The sequence below is a fragment of the Monodon monoceros genome, unplaced genomic scaffold (assembly GCF_005190385.1).
Source record: "Monodon monoceros isolate NGI ecotype Baffin Bay Population unplaced genomic scaffold, NGI_Narwhal_1 Super_Scaffold_16, whole genome shotgun sequence".
Classification (NCBI taxonomy): domain Eukaryota; kingdom Metazoa; phylum Chordata; class Mammalia; order Artiodactyla; family Monodontidae; genus Monodon; species Monodon monoceros.
The window spans coordinates 32,751,246-32,765,688 of record NW_021703772.1 but is presented as its reverse complement, the minus strand read 5'-3'; the positions used below and the strand labels follow the sequence as shown (position 1 = coordinate 32,765,688).

At 35.3% G+C, this 14,443-nt stretch overlaps 1 protein-coding gene across 5 annotated transcripts in view; it reads left to right on the top strand.

The window, feature by feature from the left end:
* CARF (calcium responsive transcription factor) overlaps positions 1-14,443 on the top strand; it is a 98,650-nt gene that overhangs the window by 55,634 nt on the left and 28,573 nt on the right. For all 5 annotated transcript variants that reach the window (XM_029224566.1, XM_029224567.1, XM_029224565.1 and 2 more), the window contains 2 exons: positions 68-245; positions 2,773-2,801. In XM_029224566.1, the coding sequence (XP_029080399.1) occupies positions 68-186 (119 nt within the window). In that variant the 3' untranslated portion in view covers positions 187-245; positions 2,773-2,801. The remainder of the gene's footprint in view (positions 1-67; positions 246-2,772; positions 2,802-14,443) is intronic.

Genomic DNA, 14,443 nt, shown 5'->3' with positions numbered 1-14,443 from the left:
TCTAAAGATTCCAGTATTATAAATTATATTAACCCTTAGGGTTTTTCTTTTATGTTCGGTTTTAAAGTTGAAGAAAGTCCAGAAGGTACCATTTCTGTGAACCAAGTTAAGCAAGAACCCAAAGAACCAGCATTATCTATGGAAGCAAAAAAAAAATTGGACTGTAAGAAATTGTCTGCTACATAAATTATTGAAGCTTTTCAGAATTTACAACTCTGGTGACTTCTGATGTCATAAAAAAGAAGGTGAATATTATCAAAGCGCAGCATTGTGATAAGTGGACTGAAGACTGGTTTAATGAGCAGCTTTAATTTAAAACTGACATTTGTTGCTAACTCCCTATTTTTACCTTAAGAGATATTTTATTCCTCTTATTTTGTATAATTCTTATGCTTTTTGATTATCTGATAAGGCCAGTATTTCAAAAGGTCATCTGAACGTATCCACTTATCTAATTCATCCTCTGGAAATTAGATATTAATTTTGGTTCTTAAAAAAGAACAACAAAAAAAGTATGTGAGTTTGTGTGTGTGTGTGTGGTGAATTTTTTTGAGTTCTGAAAGAGTTATTCCCTCTTTAAAGTTGTGAAGAAAATTTTTAAATTGGCAGACGGGAGAATATCTGAGGTCTGTCTCATTTGGAAAGAAAAACAACAGATTTTACATCATAACATGAAGCCCAACATTCACATCTGTGAAAACTATGTGGTTGCATTTTAGCTTCTTCCATTCTAATTTTTATACTTAAAACTACAAACCAGTAGTATACCAATGGTCATCTAGTAGAAATTTACAGTGTCTTGGTAAGTACTGAGAGTTTTAACTTGAATCAGATAAGCAAGAGAAATAAATGTTTTTTGCATGGATTTGTACAGTATTGTAGTTAAGATACTACTTATGGGTTGAAAAATGTAGAAATTGAGAGAATTCAGAAAGAATAATAGAATTCCCTGGTGTTAACAGATAATTAGGGGAACTTTTTGATATCAGCAGAAGATTTTTCTTTTTTTTTTTTTCCCTATTTTGTATTGAAGATTCAGCTCTGGTTAGAAAAGAATTTAAGTTGTATTTATTTTTCTGTGCCAGAGTTCTTAATGAATTGATGGTATTAAAATTTATAGTATTTAAAGGTAAAGATTTATAGTTGAAAATTTAGTTCATATTTAAAACTTTAAAACAACTGGTGTGTTATATTTGCTTGTTAAATAAGCATATTTACTTCAAATACTGAACAAGTACTGATCAGTATATTCATTATAAGCTTCTCTTTTCCAGAAGGTTGGTAACCTAGAAATGTCGATTATAACTGTCAAGAAATCACCTAAAGGCTTTTTTTCCCTGTAGAGACCATGTGTGGGTTTATTTAAATTTTTATTTAAAAATAAGAATTTCAAATGGATATTAATGTTTAATATTCAAAGCATACAGAATATAATATGAAATTCAGCCTTAATACTTTACATGAATATGAGTCTTTTTGTAAGTATATTTACTTCAAATACTGAATAAGTACTAATCAGTATATTCATTATAAGCTACTTGTTTCTATAAGGCTGGCGAACTGGAAATGTCAATTATAGCTGTCAAGAAATCAACCTAAAGCCTTTTTTTCCCCCGGAGATCATTTGTGGGTATATTTAAATTTTTATTTAAAAGTAATAAGCATTTCCAATGGATATTAATGTTTAATATTCAAAGCATGCAGAATGTAAAATTTAACCTTAATACTTTATATAACTATGAGTCTTTTTGGCTTTTCTAAGTTCAATCTCCCATTCTTAATTCACTTTAATTGTTTCAGGTACACAACATGTATCTAAGTATAAAGCACTGTTATGTTAGAAGCAGATGGAATTATAAAATTCCTTGCTCTTTATATTTATACCCTATTTAACATAAAAGTTATTTATACCTATATTTAATGCAAAGTTAATATTCAGTTACATATATAATTTTTTAATAAGAATTGCTTTTATATTTCCTAAGAATTGAAAATACTTGATGTCAGCATTTATAGAGGCAGGCTGCCAAATCTATGTTATGCTAAGTTAAACACAACTCTAGGGCTTCCCTGGTGGCGCAGTGGTTGAGAGTCCGCCTGCCGATGCAGGGGACATGGGTTCGTGCCCTGGTCCGGGAAGATCCCACATGCCGCGGGGCGGCTGGGCCCGTGAGCCATGGCCGCTGAGCCTGCGTGTCCGGAGCCTGTGCTCCGCAATGGGAGAGGCCACAACAGTGAGAGACCCGCGTACAGCAAAAAAAAACCCCACAACTCTTAGTTACCTCAAGCCCAGTTTTCTCTTAGTCTGTGTGTACTTAAAGGGTATAAGTCCCAATTAATTTATAGTTTAGTGTTGCATTGTGGGTAATATTCATTTCATTTGTTATTTCTAGTTTTTATGGAAACTTTTTTCAAGATTTTAAATAATAGATCTTTACCTTTCATTAATGACGATAGTTTATTATAGTCTACTGAACTATATTCCTTTGGAGACATTCCTTTTTGATGTTGCTAAGGAGAAATGCTTGTTAAGATACAAACCCTAGTCAGTTACTTAGGAGGATGAGAGATGTCAGAGGATCCAGACTTTAGCACTTGGTCAAGAACACAACATAGTTTAAAAACATTTCTCACTTAATTCTATGTGAATGTCTCTTCTGATACTTCTTTTACGAGGACAGAAAGTTGCAGTGAATCTTCCCCACAAACAAAAAGAAAAAAAAAAGAGCATGAAGGTTTAAATCCCTAATTGTATACTCTTTTGGTTTTTAGGTAGGAACTGGAACTATCAATATTTTCATGTAAGTATTTTAATGAGTAGCTCTTTAAAAATGGTTTCTAAATTAATTTTTAAAAATTAATTTGTCCTCCAAATGCATGTTCAGTCACAGTATATTGGTATTGTATTTTAAAGGTGCTTAGCATTGCTTTTTTAAAAGTATGTTTACGTTTTTAAAATATTCAGTTAATTTTAAAATGCACAGGGTATTAAATACAGCGCATAAAGTTTTCAGTATCTGTATTTGGCATTCTCCTAACAGCTCTGCAGCAAAGTTTGACATATGCTCTTTTGTGTCATGTATTACAAGGTGTAATATCTGTAGTAGAAAGTTGGATGTTCAAAACAAGCAGTTAGAATTCATAATTACAGCTGAGGTTGTTTCTTTATTGTAGTTATCATTATAACTAAGCCTCCAAGTGAACATTATATATACTACAGTGAATTATAGATAAACACAGACATGGTGGGTCCTTCCCTCAATATTGATTTTCTGTGTAGGCAGTTAACATACTTAAAAGAAAAAGCCTTTATGTCTTATACAAGGTAAATGTTTTCTAAAAGTCACAAAATGATAGAAAATAGTCTTGGTGATATGGTCCTGCATTAGAGTTTCTAATCTTGAGGCCTACCAGCTTGTGTTTCATCTTTATATCCTGTCAAAATACATACTTAATCATGTGAATATGAGAAAGATGCAGTTTAATTTTGTACCGGGTTTTTTAAAAAGTTAAAAAATGTGTGTATATGTGTGTGTGTGTGTGTATATATATATATATATATATATATAGTAACTTAATGTTTACTGTCCTTGTTATAATGTAATTTTTTTCATTAAAAAATACTGTTACTTTTTTCTTAAGCTTGTTAGTTTCCTTTTTATACTTTTCCTGAGCATAGTGGTAATTTTGTTCATCTTGAAGATGCTGAATAAACACATTAGTACCTGAGAATTTTGGCTAGAGATTTATGTTCAATTTGGAACCTGAATGTTTTTAAGCATAACTACCAGTAACTCCTGTTATCATTATGTTTGGGGATATATATGCATTCAGTGCTCTCAACTCAGCCAACTATCAACATTTTAAAACAATGTGTTTAATAGGGTGTAAGTAATTCTTTTTTCCCCCCATATTTTGGCATTATAACATCTTCAAGTACAGTTTTATATTTTTGGGGTAGTGACAGGAGTATGTGATTTAAAAAGTCACATACTTTTGAAAGTCACAAAATCATTAATTTTTTCCCTCTTTGCTTTTTATTTTCCTTTATTCCACTCTACCTATTTTTCAGGACCATAGAATATCTTACTCTCTCTCCAGAGGGGGACTGCATCGTCTCCTCCCCATCAACTGATTAGGCTTTAGACATCTTAAATAGTGTATTATTTTTATCTAAATATCTGTAATTCTACTCATTTAACATAATGGTAATGGCAAAGCCTAGTATACTTTTGCCACATACATGTTAGCTATGAATTCTGTTGTTGAATAATATAACATCCATTGCCGACTGAATTCTAAAAACTTAAGGAATTAACTCAGAATTTTAAAAAAATCACATTTGTTAATGAACCCTAAATTGATTTATGAGAAAAATAAACTGTATGATTAATATGGAAAACCTTTGAGAATGTGATATGGGTGTAAGAGTGCAGGGGCGATGTTGCTTAATGGTACAAACTTGCAACTAGTAGATACATAATTCCTGGAGATCTGATGTACTGCATGGTGATTATAGTCAACAATACTGTATTATAAACATCAAAGTTGCTCAGAGACTAGATCTTAATTGTTCTCATTACAAAAAAGAAATAATAATTATGTGACATGATAGAGGTCTTAGCTAAAGCTACAGTGGTAATCATATCGCAGTATATAAATTATCGAGTTAACACATTGTACACCTTAAATGTTATATGTCAATTATATCTCAATTATCAAAAGAATTCTAAAACCAGAGGAGAGAATGGGAGTTAGATACCAGCAGAGTTTTAATTTTTAAATATCTCTATTTAAGTATATAATTGACATAAAATAAACTGCACATATTTATAGTATACAACTTGGTAAGTTTTGATGTATGTATATGTCTATGAAACCATCACCACAGTCAAATAAGGAACATATCTATCACCCCCAGAAGATTCCTGGTGCCCCTTTGTAATCCATTCCCACTTCTTCCTGCCTCCACCCTTACCCCACCATCCCCAAACAACTACTGAATTGCTTTCTGTCACTAGAGGTCAATTTATTATGTCTACAATTTTATAAAAATGAAATTGTATAGTATGAGCCTTTTTAAAATCTGACTTTTGTCACTCAGCATAGTTATTCTGAGATTCGTCTATGTCACAAGATGTATGAATAGTTCATTCCTTTTTACTGTTGAGTAGTATTCCACTGTATGAATATACCATAATTTGTTTATCCATTCAGCTGTTGATGGGCATTGGGTTGTTTACATTTCTTGGCTATTACAAATAAAGCTGCTATGAACATTTGTGTAAATCTTTGTATGGACATATGCTTTCATTTCCCTTGGGTAAATATAGGAGTAGAATGGTTGGGTCATATGGTAGGTATAAATTTAACTTTTTAAGAAACTCTGAAATGATTTTCCAAAGTGATTGTACCATTTTACATTCCAATCAGCAGTGTATGAGAGTTCCAGGTGCTCTATATTAATAGGCAACCCTTGGTATGGACAGACTTTTATTTTTTTATTTTTTGCGGTACGCGGGCCTCTGACTGTTGTGGCCTCTCCCGTTGCGGAGCACAGGCTCTGGATGCGCAGGCCCATCAGCCATGGCTCACGGGCCCAGCCACTCCGCGGCATGTGGGATCTTCCCGGACCGGGGCACGAACCTGTGTTCTCTGCATTGGCAGGCGGACTCTCAACCACTGCGCCACCAGGGAAGCCCTGGACAGGCTTTTAAATTTTAGGCATTATAATAGGTGTGTAGTAGTAGCTCATTGTGGTTTTAATTTCCATTTCTCTAATAACCAGTATTGTTGAGCATCTTTTCATGTTTCATTTGCCATCTGTATTTCTTCTTTAAGTGTCTGTTTGAATCTTTCACCTATTTTTAAATTTAATTGTTGTTTTCTCATTATAGAGGTTTTAAAAGTGTATTCTAGATACAAGTCCAGTATTAGAAATGTGATTTACAAATATTTTCACCTGATCTGTAGCTTATCTTTTCACTCTCATAACAGAATCTTTCAAAGGACAGAAGTTCTTAATTTTGATAACATCTAATTTATCTTTTTTTTCTTTAAGGATGATATTTTCATGTTGTATCAAAGAGATCTTTGCCTAGCCCAAGGTTTTCTTCTGCAAGTTTTATAACTTTAGGTTTACATTTAGATCCATGATCCATTTTGAATTAATTTTTGTATACGTAGGGCAAGGCATAGATTGACTGTTTTTGACATATGAATATCTGTTCCAGCATCATTTTTTGAAATAATTTATACTTTCTCCATTGAATTGAATTTATACCATTGATGAAAAATCCATTCATCACATATGTGTGGGTCAGTTTCTGGCCTCTGTTCTCGTCCATTGATCTGTCGTCTATCTCAGTGGTCTCAACTGGGGCAATTTTGCCTCCAGGGTACATTTGGCAAAGTTTAGAGACAATTTTAGTTGTCAGAACAGGGGAGATACCACTGGTTTCTGGTAGATAGAAGCCAGAAACGCTGCTCAGCATCGTAGAGTACATAGGACAGCTCCCACAATGAAAAATTATCTGGCCTAAAATGTGAGTAGTACTGGGATTGAACAACTCTGTTCTATCTTGATACTGAATATCACACTGTCTTGGTTACTGTAGCTTTATACACTGTCTTGGTTACTGTAGCTTTTTAATAAGTCTTGAAGCCAGGTAGTGTAAGTCCTTGAATCTTATTCTTCTTTTTCAACTTTGTTTTGGCTATTCTAAAGTCCTTTGTTTTTCATGTGAATTTTAGAATCACCTTGTCAATTTCTTAAAAAACAAAAAGCCTGATGGAATTATTTAGAATATATAGATCAATTTGGGGGTAATTGAAATTTTAATATTGACTCTAATTTTTCTCTGCAATGTATTAGAGTTTTCAGTGTAGAAGTCTCATGTCTTTTGTCAGATTTATCACTAAGATGTTATAAATAGTATTATTTTTAATTTCAACATCTGATTTTTGCATTAGTATATAGAAATACAGTCAATTTTTTATATGGACCTTATATGTTGCAACCTTACTAAACTCATATATTAGTTCTAATAGCTCTTTGGTAGATTCTATCAGATTTTCTACATAGACAGTCATGCTGTTTTATATCTTCCTTTCCAAGCTGGATGCCTTTTATTTCTTTTTCTTAACTATTACACTGGCTAGAACCTAAAGTACAATTTTAATTGGAAGTGACTAGAGTGGACATCCTTGCTTTGTTTCTGATCTTTCACCTTTAAGCGTGATGTTAACCATAATTTTTGCATAAGTCCTTTATCAAATTGAGTGAGATTCCTTATGTTCTTAGCTTGCTGAGAGTTTTTATTAAGAACGGATATTTGATTTTATCGAGTGCTTTTTCTGGATATATTGAGATGGTTATTTGGTTTTCCTTTTTTAGGTTTCTCAATATGGTGAGAGACTTTGAATTTCAAAGGGCAAAACAGCCTTGCATCCTTGCATTCCCGGAATAGATTGTACTCATTCATCAGGATGCCTTATCCTGTTCTATATATTGTTGGGTTTCAGTTACATTTAATGTTATTATTGATATGGTTGGGTTTAAGTCTTCCATCTTGCTATTTGTTTCCTATTTGTCCCATCTATACTTTGTTCCTTTTTTCCTTTTTTATGCCTTCTTTTGGTGCAATTGAACTTTTTATGATTCAGTTTTACCTCTTTTATTGACTTATTAGCAGTAACTCATTATTTGAATGATTGCTTTAGTGCTTATACTGTACATCTTAAACTATCACCGTGTAACTTCAAGTACTATTCCACCATTTCACATAAGTGTAAGACTCTTAAAATAGTATACTTCCATTTTTTCCCTTCTCACCTTTGTGCTATTGTTGTCATACATTTATTTCCATATACCTTATCAACCCCACAGTATACTGTTATCATTTACACCTTAAATAATCAGTTATCTTATAAAGAGATTTAAATAATTAAAAATCTTTATATTTACCCACATAATTATTATTTTCATTGTTTTTCATTCCCTTGTGTAGATCCATATTTCCATCTGGAGTCATTTTTCCTTTTACTTCCTTTAACATTCCTTTAAATGGAACTTCCTTTAACATTTTTTTCTGGTAGATCCGTTGCTTATGAATTTTTCAGACTTACCAGTCTGAAAAAGTCTTTATTTTGCCTTCATTTTTGAATGATATTTTCCCTGGATAAAGAATTCCAAGTTAATAGTTTTTTCCTTTATTTTACAATTGCTGCTCCACTGTGTTTCCAATGAGAAATCTGCTATCATTTTAATCTTTGTTCTTTAATATGTGTCTTTCTTTTCTTTGGCTGATTTTAATATTTTCTTTTTATCACTGTTTTTCAGCAACTTCATTATGATATTCCTTGATGTAGTTTTCTTTACATTTCTTTCTTTTTTTTTTTTTAAGATGTTGGGGGTAGGAGTTTATTAATTTATTTATTTTTGCTGTGTTGGGTCTTCGTTTCTGTGCGAGGGCTTTCTCTAGTTGTGGCAAGCGGGGGCCACTCTTCATCGTGGTGCGTGGGCCTCTCACTATCGCGGCCTCTCTTGTTGCGGAGCACAGGCTCCAGACGCGCAGGCTCAGTAGTTGTGGCTCACGGGCCTAGTTGCTCTGTGGCATGTCGGAATCCTCCCAGACCGGGGCTCGAACCCATGTCCCCTGCATTAGCAGGCAGATTCTCAACCACTGCGCCACCAGGGAAGCCCCTACATTTCTTGTATTTAGGTTTCTTGATCTTCTTGGATCTATAGTTTTAATCAAATTGGGAAATTATTCAACCATTTTTTTCCTTAAAAAACTTTGTCTTCCTTCATTATACTCTATCAGGGATTCCAAATATATATATATTGGATTCCAAATATATATATATTCCAAATATATATATATATACACATATATATATGTCAGCTTGATGTTATCCCATATCTCATTTTAATTTTTTTCATTCTTTTTTTCTATCTGTGTTCATGTTGTATATTTCATTTTGCTCTGTCTTCAAATTCACTGATCTTCTGAAATGTCTAATCTGTTTGTTAATGCCAAATTATTAATTGAGTTATTGGCTGATTTTTAATAAAACTTGGTAATTAATGACCCAGTGTATTTCTCAACAAAGACATTGTAGTTTGCTTGTTTTTTTAATTTTTATTTTATATTGGAGTATGATTGATTTACAATGTTGTATTAGTTTCAGGTGTATAGCAAAGTGATTTAGTTATACATATATCTATTCTTTCAAAGATTCTGTTTCCTATATAGGTTGTTACAGAGTATTGAGTGCTAATTGAGTGCTATACAATAGGTTCTTGTTGATTATTTTATATATTGTAGTGTGTATATGTTAATCTCAACTTCCTAATTTATCCCCCCCGCCACCTTTCCCCTTTGGTAACCATAAGTTTGTTTTCTAAGTCTGTGAGTTTGTTTCTGTTTTGTAAATAAGTTCATTTCTATCATTTTTTTAGATTCAATTTAAATTCGTTTTTTAGATTCTCTGTGTGACTTACTTCACTTAGTATGATAATCTCTAGATCCATCCATGTTGCTGCAAATGACATTATTTCATTCTTTTTTTATGGCTGAGTAAGTTCCATTGTATATATGTACCACATCTTCTTTATCCATTTATCTGTAGATGGACATTTAGGTTACTTTCGTGCCTTAGCTATTGTAAATAGTGCTGCAAAGAACATTGGGGTTTGTGTATCTTTTTGAATTACGGTTTTCTCCAGATATATGCCCAGGAGTGGGATTGCTGGATCATATGGTAGCTCTATTTTTAGTTTCTTAAGGAACCTCCATACTGTTCTCCATAGTGTCTGTACTGATTTACATTCCCACCAACAGTGTAGGAGGATTCCTTTTTCTCCACACCCTCTCCAGCATTTTTTGTTTATAGACTTTTTGATGATGGCCATTCTGACTGGTGTGAGGATGTACTCACACCTCTCGTTGTAGTTTTGATATGCATTTTTCTAATAATTAGTGATGTTGAGCATCTTTTCATGTGCCTCTTGGCCATCTGTATGTCTTCTGTGGAGAAATGTCTATTTAGACCTTCTGCCCATTTTTTTTTTGTGTGTGGTATGCGGGCCTCTCACTGTTGTGGCCTCTCCCGTTGCAGAGCACAGGCTCTGGATGCGCACGCTCAGCGGCCATGGCTCATGGGCCCAGCCGCTCCACTGCATATGGGATCTTCCCGGGCCGGGGCACGAACCCGTGTCCCCTGCATCGGCAGGTGGACTCTCAACCACTGCGCCACCAGGGAAGCCCTATCTCTGGGCTTTCTATCCAGTTCCATTGATCTATATTTCTGTTTTTGTGCCAGTGCCATACTGTCTTGATTACTGTAACTTTGTAGTATAGTCTGAAGTCAGGGAGTCTGATTCCTCTAGCTTCGTTTTTCTTTCTCACGATTGCTTTGGCTATTCAGGGTCTTTTGTGTTTCCATACAAACGTGAAATTTTTTTTCTAGTTCTGTGAAAAATGCTGTTGGTAGTTTGATAGGGATTGTATTGAATTTGTAGATTGCTTTGGGTAGTATAGTCATTTTCACAAATCTGTGTAGCTCTCTCTTCTCCAGTACTTGATCCTACAAACTCTGGCTGCTTTGGTCTTCCTTAATATCAGATTCCATCTCCTCTACCCAGAGAGGCTCGGCCTACGTTACATATCCAGGTGCTGCAGCCTGAAAACTCTCTTCAGGTGGTAATCTGGGGTAACATAAGCTTCAACTCATTTGTTTTCCATCTCTCAGGGATCTCTGTCCTCTGTTGCATGATTTCCAATGTTTTGAGAATCATTGTTTCATATATTTTATCCAGTTTTATTTTTAATTAATATATTTATTTATTTTTAATTTTTGCTGTTTTGGGTCTTTGTTGCACGGAGGATTTCTCTAGTTGCAGTGAGTAGGGGCTACTCCTGTTGTGGTGCGGGGGCTTCTCATTGTGGTTGCTTCTCTTGTTGTGGAGCATGGGCTGTAGGTGTGCAGGCTTCAGTAGTTGTGGCATGCAGGCTCAGTAAATGTGGCTCGCGGGCTCTAGAGTGTAGGCTCAGTAGTTGTGTGGCACACGGGCTTAGTTGCGCCGCAGCATGTGGGATATTCCTGGACCAGGGCTCGAACCCCTGTCCCCTGCATTGGCAGGAGGATTCCTAACCACTGCACCACCAGGGAAGTTATCCAGTTTTGTAGTTGTTTCAAGCAGGAGGGTAAATCTGGTTACTTTTTTTCCATTTTGAGTGGATGTGGAAGTTCTCTAGGCAGTTCCAACATAATGTCACATTTGGGTTTCTGCAGGAGCAGTAAAGTTGGAAGATGAAGTAGGAGATTGTAAGAGAAGTGCAAGGATAGGTTATGAGACAGAAAAGGGTATCACAAATTGGGTGAGACGACATGTATGTTATTGTGGGACTTAGGGTATATTATTGGTCTAAAGTAAATCCCAAGAACAGCCTGTTTGTGTAGCAACACCTTTGATGGTATAGTTTCCAGTCCCCACTGTCATGGCTCCTCCAGCCATAATGACTCTCAACCTTGTGTGTACCATCACTGACAGAGTTAGGTGCCATGTAGGATACCAAAATGAATGACTTAAAAGTTTGCCTCAAAGGAACTAAATGTCTATTACATGAGATATTTAACTTTATACAGTATAGAAAATGGTAAAATTGATAATAGGAATATAGATAAAATTATATAAGAATTCTGAGGAAGAAGACATTACTTACAAGGAACAGAACTGACATTTTAATGAGCACTGGACATTGGACTTAGTGCTTTATATTTTTTGGTTAAAGTACTTGGCATTTTGCCTGGCATAAAGTAAGTGTTTTTTTATTATTATACCTTGGACTTCTGGTTAGGAGCATATGCTAGGGTTTGAATCCTACTTCCTCTTTATTAGCTGGACAGATTACTGAGACTTTCAGTTTTTCTTTTTTTTTTTTTGGTACTTGGGTCTCTCAGTGTTGTGGCCTCTCCCATTGAGGAGCACAGGCTCCGGACGCGCAGGCTCAGCAGCCATGGCTCACGGACCTAGCCGCTCCACGGCGTGTGGGATCTTCCCGGACCAGGGCACGAACCCGCGCCCCCTGCATTGGCAGGTGGACTCTCAACCACTGTGCCACCAGGGAAGCCCAGTTTTTCATTTTTTTAATCTGAGGGTATATTAGTAGTAGCTACCTAACTGAATTTTTATGAGGATTTAGTGAGTTAACCCATGTTAAGATCTTAAAGACAATCTGATATGTGCTTCTGAATATATGTTAATTTTTATAATTAATTTTATTAATAATGAGCTTTAAAATCCTGAAACATAAGCATTATCCTTAACTTTCAAGATGGTGTATCTGTTAGGGAGCATCTTTTTTGTTTGTTTGTTTGTTTAATTAATGAATTTTTGGCTGTGTTGGGTCTTCATTGCTGCGTGTGGGCTTTCTCTGGTTCCAGTGAGCGGGGGCTACTCTTCGTTGCAATGCGTGGGCTTCTCATTGCAGTGGCTTCTCTTGTTGTGGAGCACGGGCTCTAGATGTGTGGGCTTCAGTAGTTGCGGCACGCGGGCTCAGTAGTTGTGGCTCGCGGGCTGTAGAGCGCAGGCTTAGTAGTTGTGGTGCACGGGCTTAGTTGCTCCGCGGCATGTGGGATGCCCTCAGACCAGGGATCGAATCCGTGTCCTTTGCACTGGCAGGCAGATTCTTAACCACTGCACCACCAGGGAAGTCCTGTTAGGGAGCACCTTTAACTGGTCACAATAGAGACATGATTATGTTGGCTTAACCAAATAAAGAGTTTTTCTTTTTTTCTGTGAAACTAAGTCCAAAGGCAGTCTTCCAGACTGGCCAGAGGTGGTTGCTCCACCTCCAGCATTGATCAGAGACCAGGCAGGAAGAATAGAATAGGCAAAAGGTCTGAGCTAGATGAGTAAGCCAAAGGTCTTTCTCAGAAGATCCAACAGTAACTTCTACTTTTAACTTACTGTTTAGAACTGTTGTATAATCACCCTAGTTACAAAGATGCTAGGAAATGTATCTCTTTTTATTTTATTTTTCTTTTACTGTAGCTCTTTTTAAAGGGTACATTACCACCCCAAGAAAGATTGTGTTTTAATAAGAGAGAAAGAATTCATTGAATATCATTTAGGCCACTAATGGTGTCTCCCACAAATGTGAGAGCTGAAATTCAGAAATTCTGTAACTTGCCTGAGGTTGTTACATAAACTATTAAGTGATAAAGCTCATATTGTTAACGAAGTCTGACCAATACCACTCCACGTTACTTTTGCTACACAGTCCAGAAAAGCAAGTGATCTTTTCATGGTAGGTTCTTTAGGTTGAATCTTTCATGACAGGATATGGACATGAGATTAAACTGCAGATATATGAAATTCAGGGAGCAAGTATGCACATTTGGGGGTGCTAGTAAGTTCATTTTGGTGAGAACTTTAGGATCCAGGGAAGGAAAGAAGCTGGGAAAAGATTAAAAAGATAAGACAGGTTAAATGGTAATAATTCTACAGGGCCAGGCTGTGAATTTTACATTTTGCTTAGCGTGTGTTTAAAAGTCTTATTTAAATGATATATTAAAGTAGCCTGTTGAATCAAAAAGCTTTCCTAAAGTCTGGATGAAAAAAATTAAGCTTCACAGATTTCTGAAAATAGATATGGTGATCAAATGCAGATGGTAAGATAATTTACTGGTTACCATAGTAAAATTGTATAACAATTTTCTGGCTGTGACTATTGCATCTGTAATTGCTTTTAGAAGCTCTTGTGTTTTTTACATTTCTGTTCTATAAGAACCCTCTAAAATCTTAAAGATGGACGTTCAGCAAAACACGTTTCCTGCCTTTTGGAGCTTACATTCCAGTAGGGGGCGATAGACAATAAATAATAAACATAATAAGTAAGTATATATAAACATATTAAGTATATTGTATGTACTTATATGTATATTGTACTTATATGTGTATTATGTACTTATTATATGTATTATTATGTGTATGAAGTACTTATGTGTTAGGTTGATAAATAATACGGAATGAAAATGGAACAGAGAAAGGGAAATATAGGATTCAGTGTGGAGAGAATTTCCGTTTTAAATAGGGCAATCTGAGTGGCCTCATTAAGAAGGTATATGTAAGCAAATTAGAGAGTAGGAGAGTTAGTCATGCAAATACATGAAGAGTAGTGCAGTAAGAGAGAACTGCAAGAATGGGACGTGCTTGCTCTGTCTGAAGAAGCATGGGTACCTCTTACATGGATGGATGACAAGACAGACTACATGGGTAAAGATGCTAGTAGGTGGGTACAAGTGAGAATCTGGAAATTATCTTCTGATTAATTCAGTTTTCTCAGTGAAATAAGAAGCAAGGGCCTTAGGGGAGTGTGGAGATTGGTGTGGGGGGGAAGTGTGTTAGGGAGTTGAGAAAAGCTAGTAGGAGAGT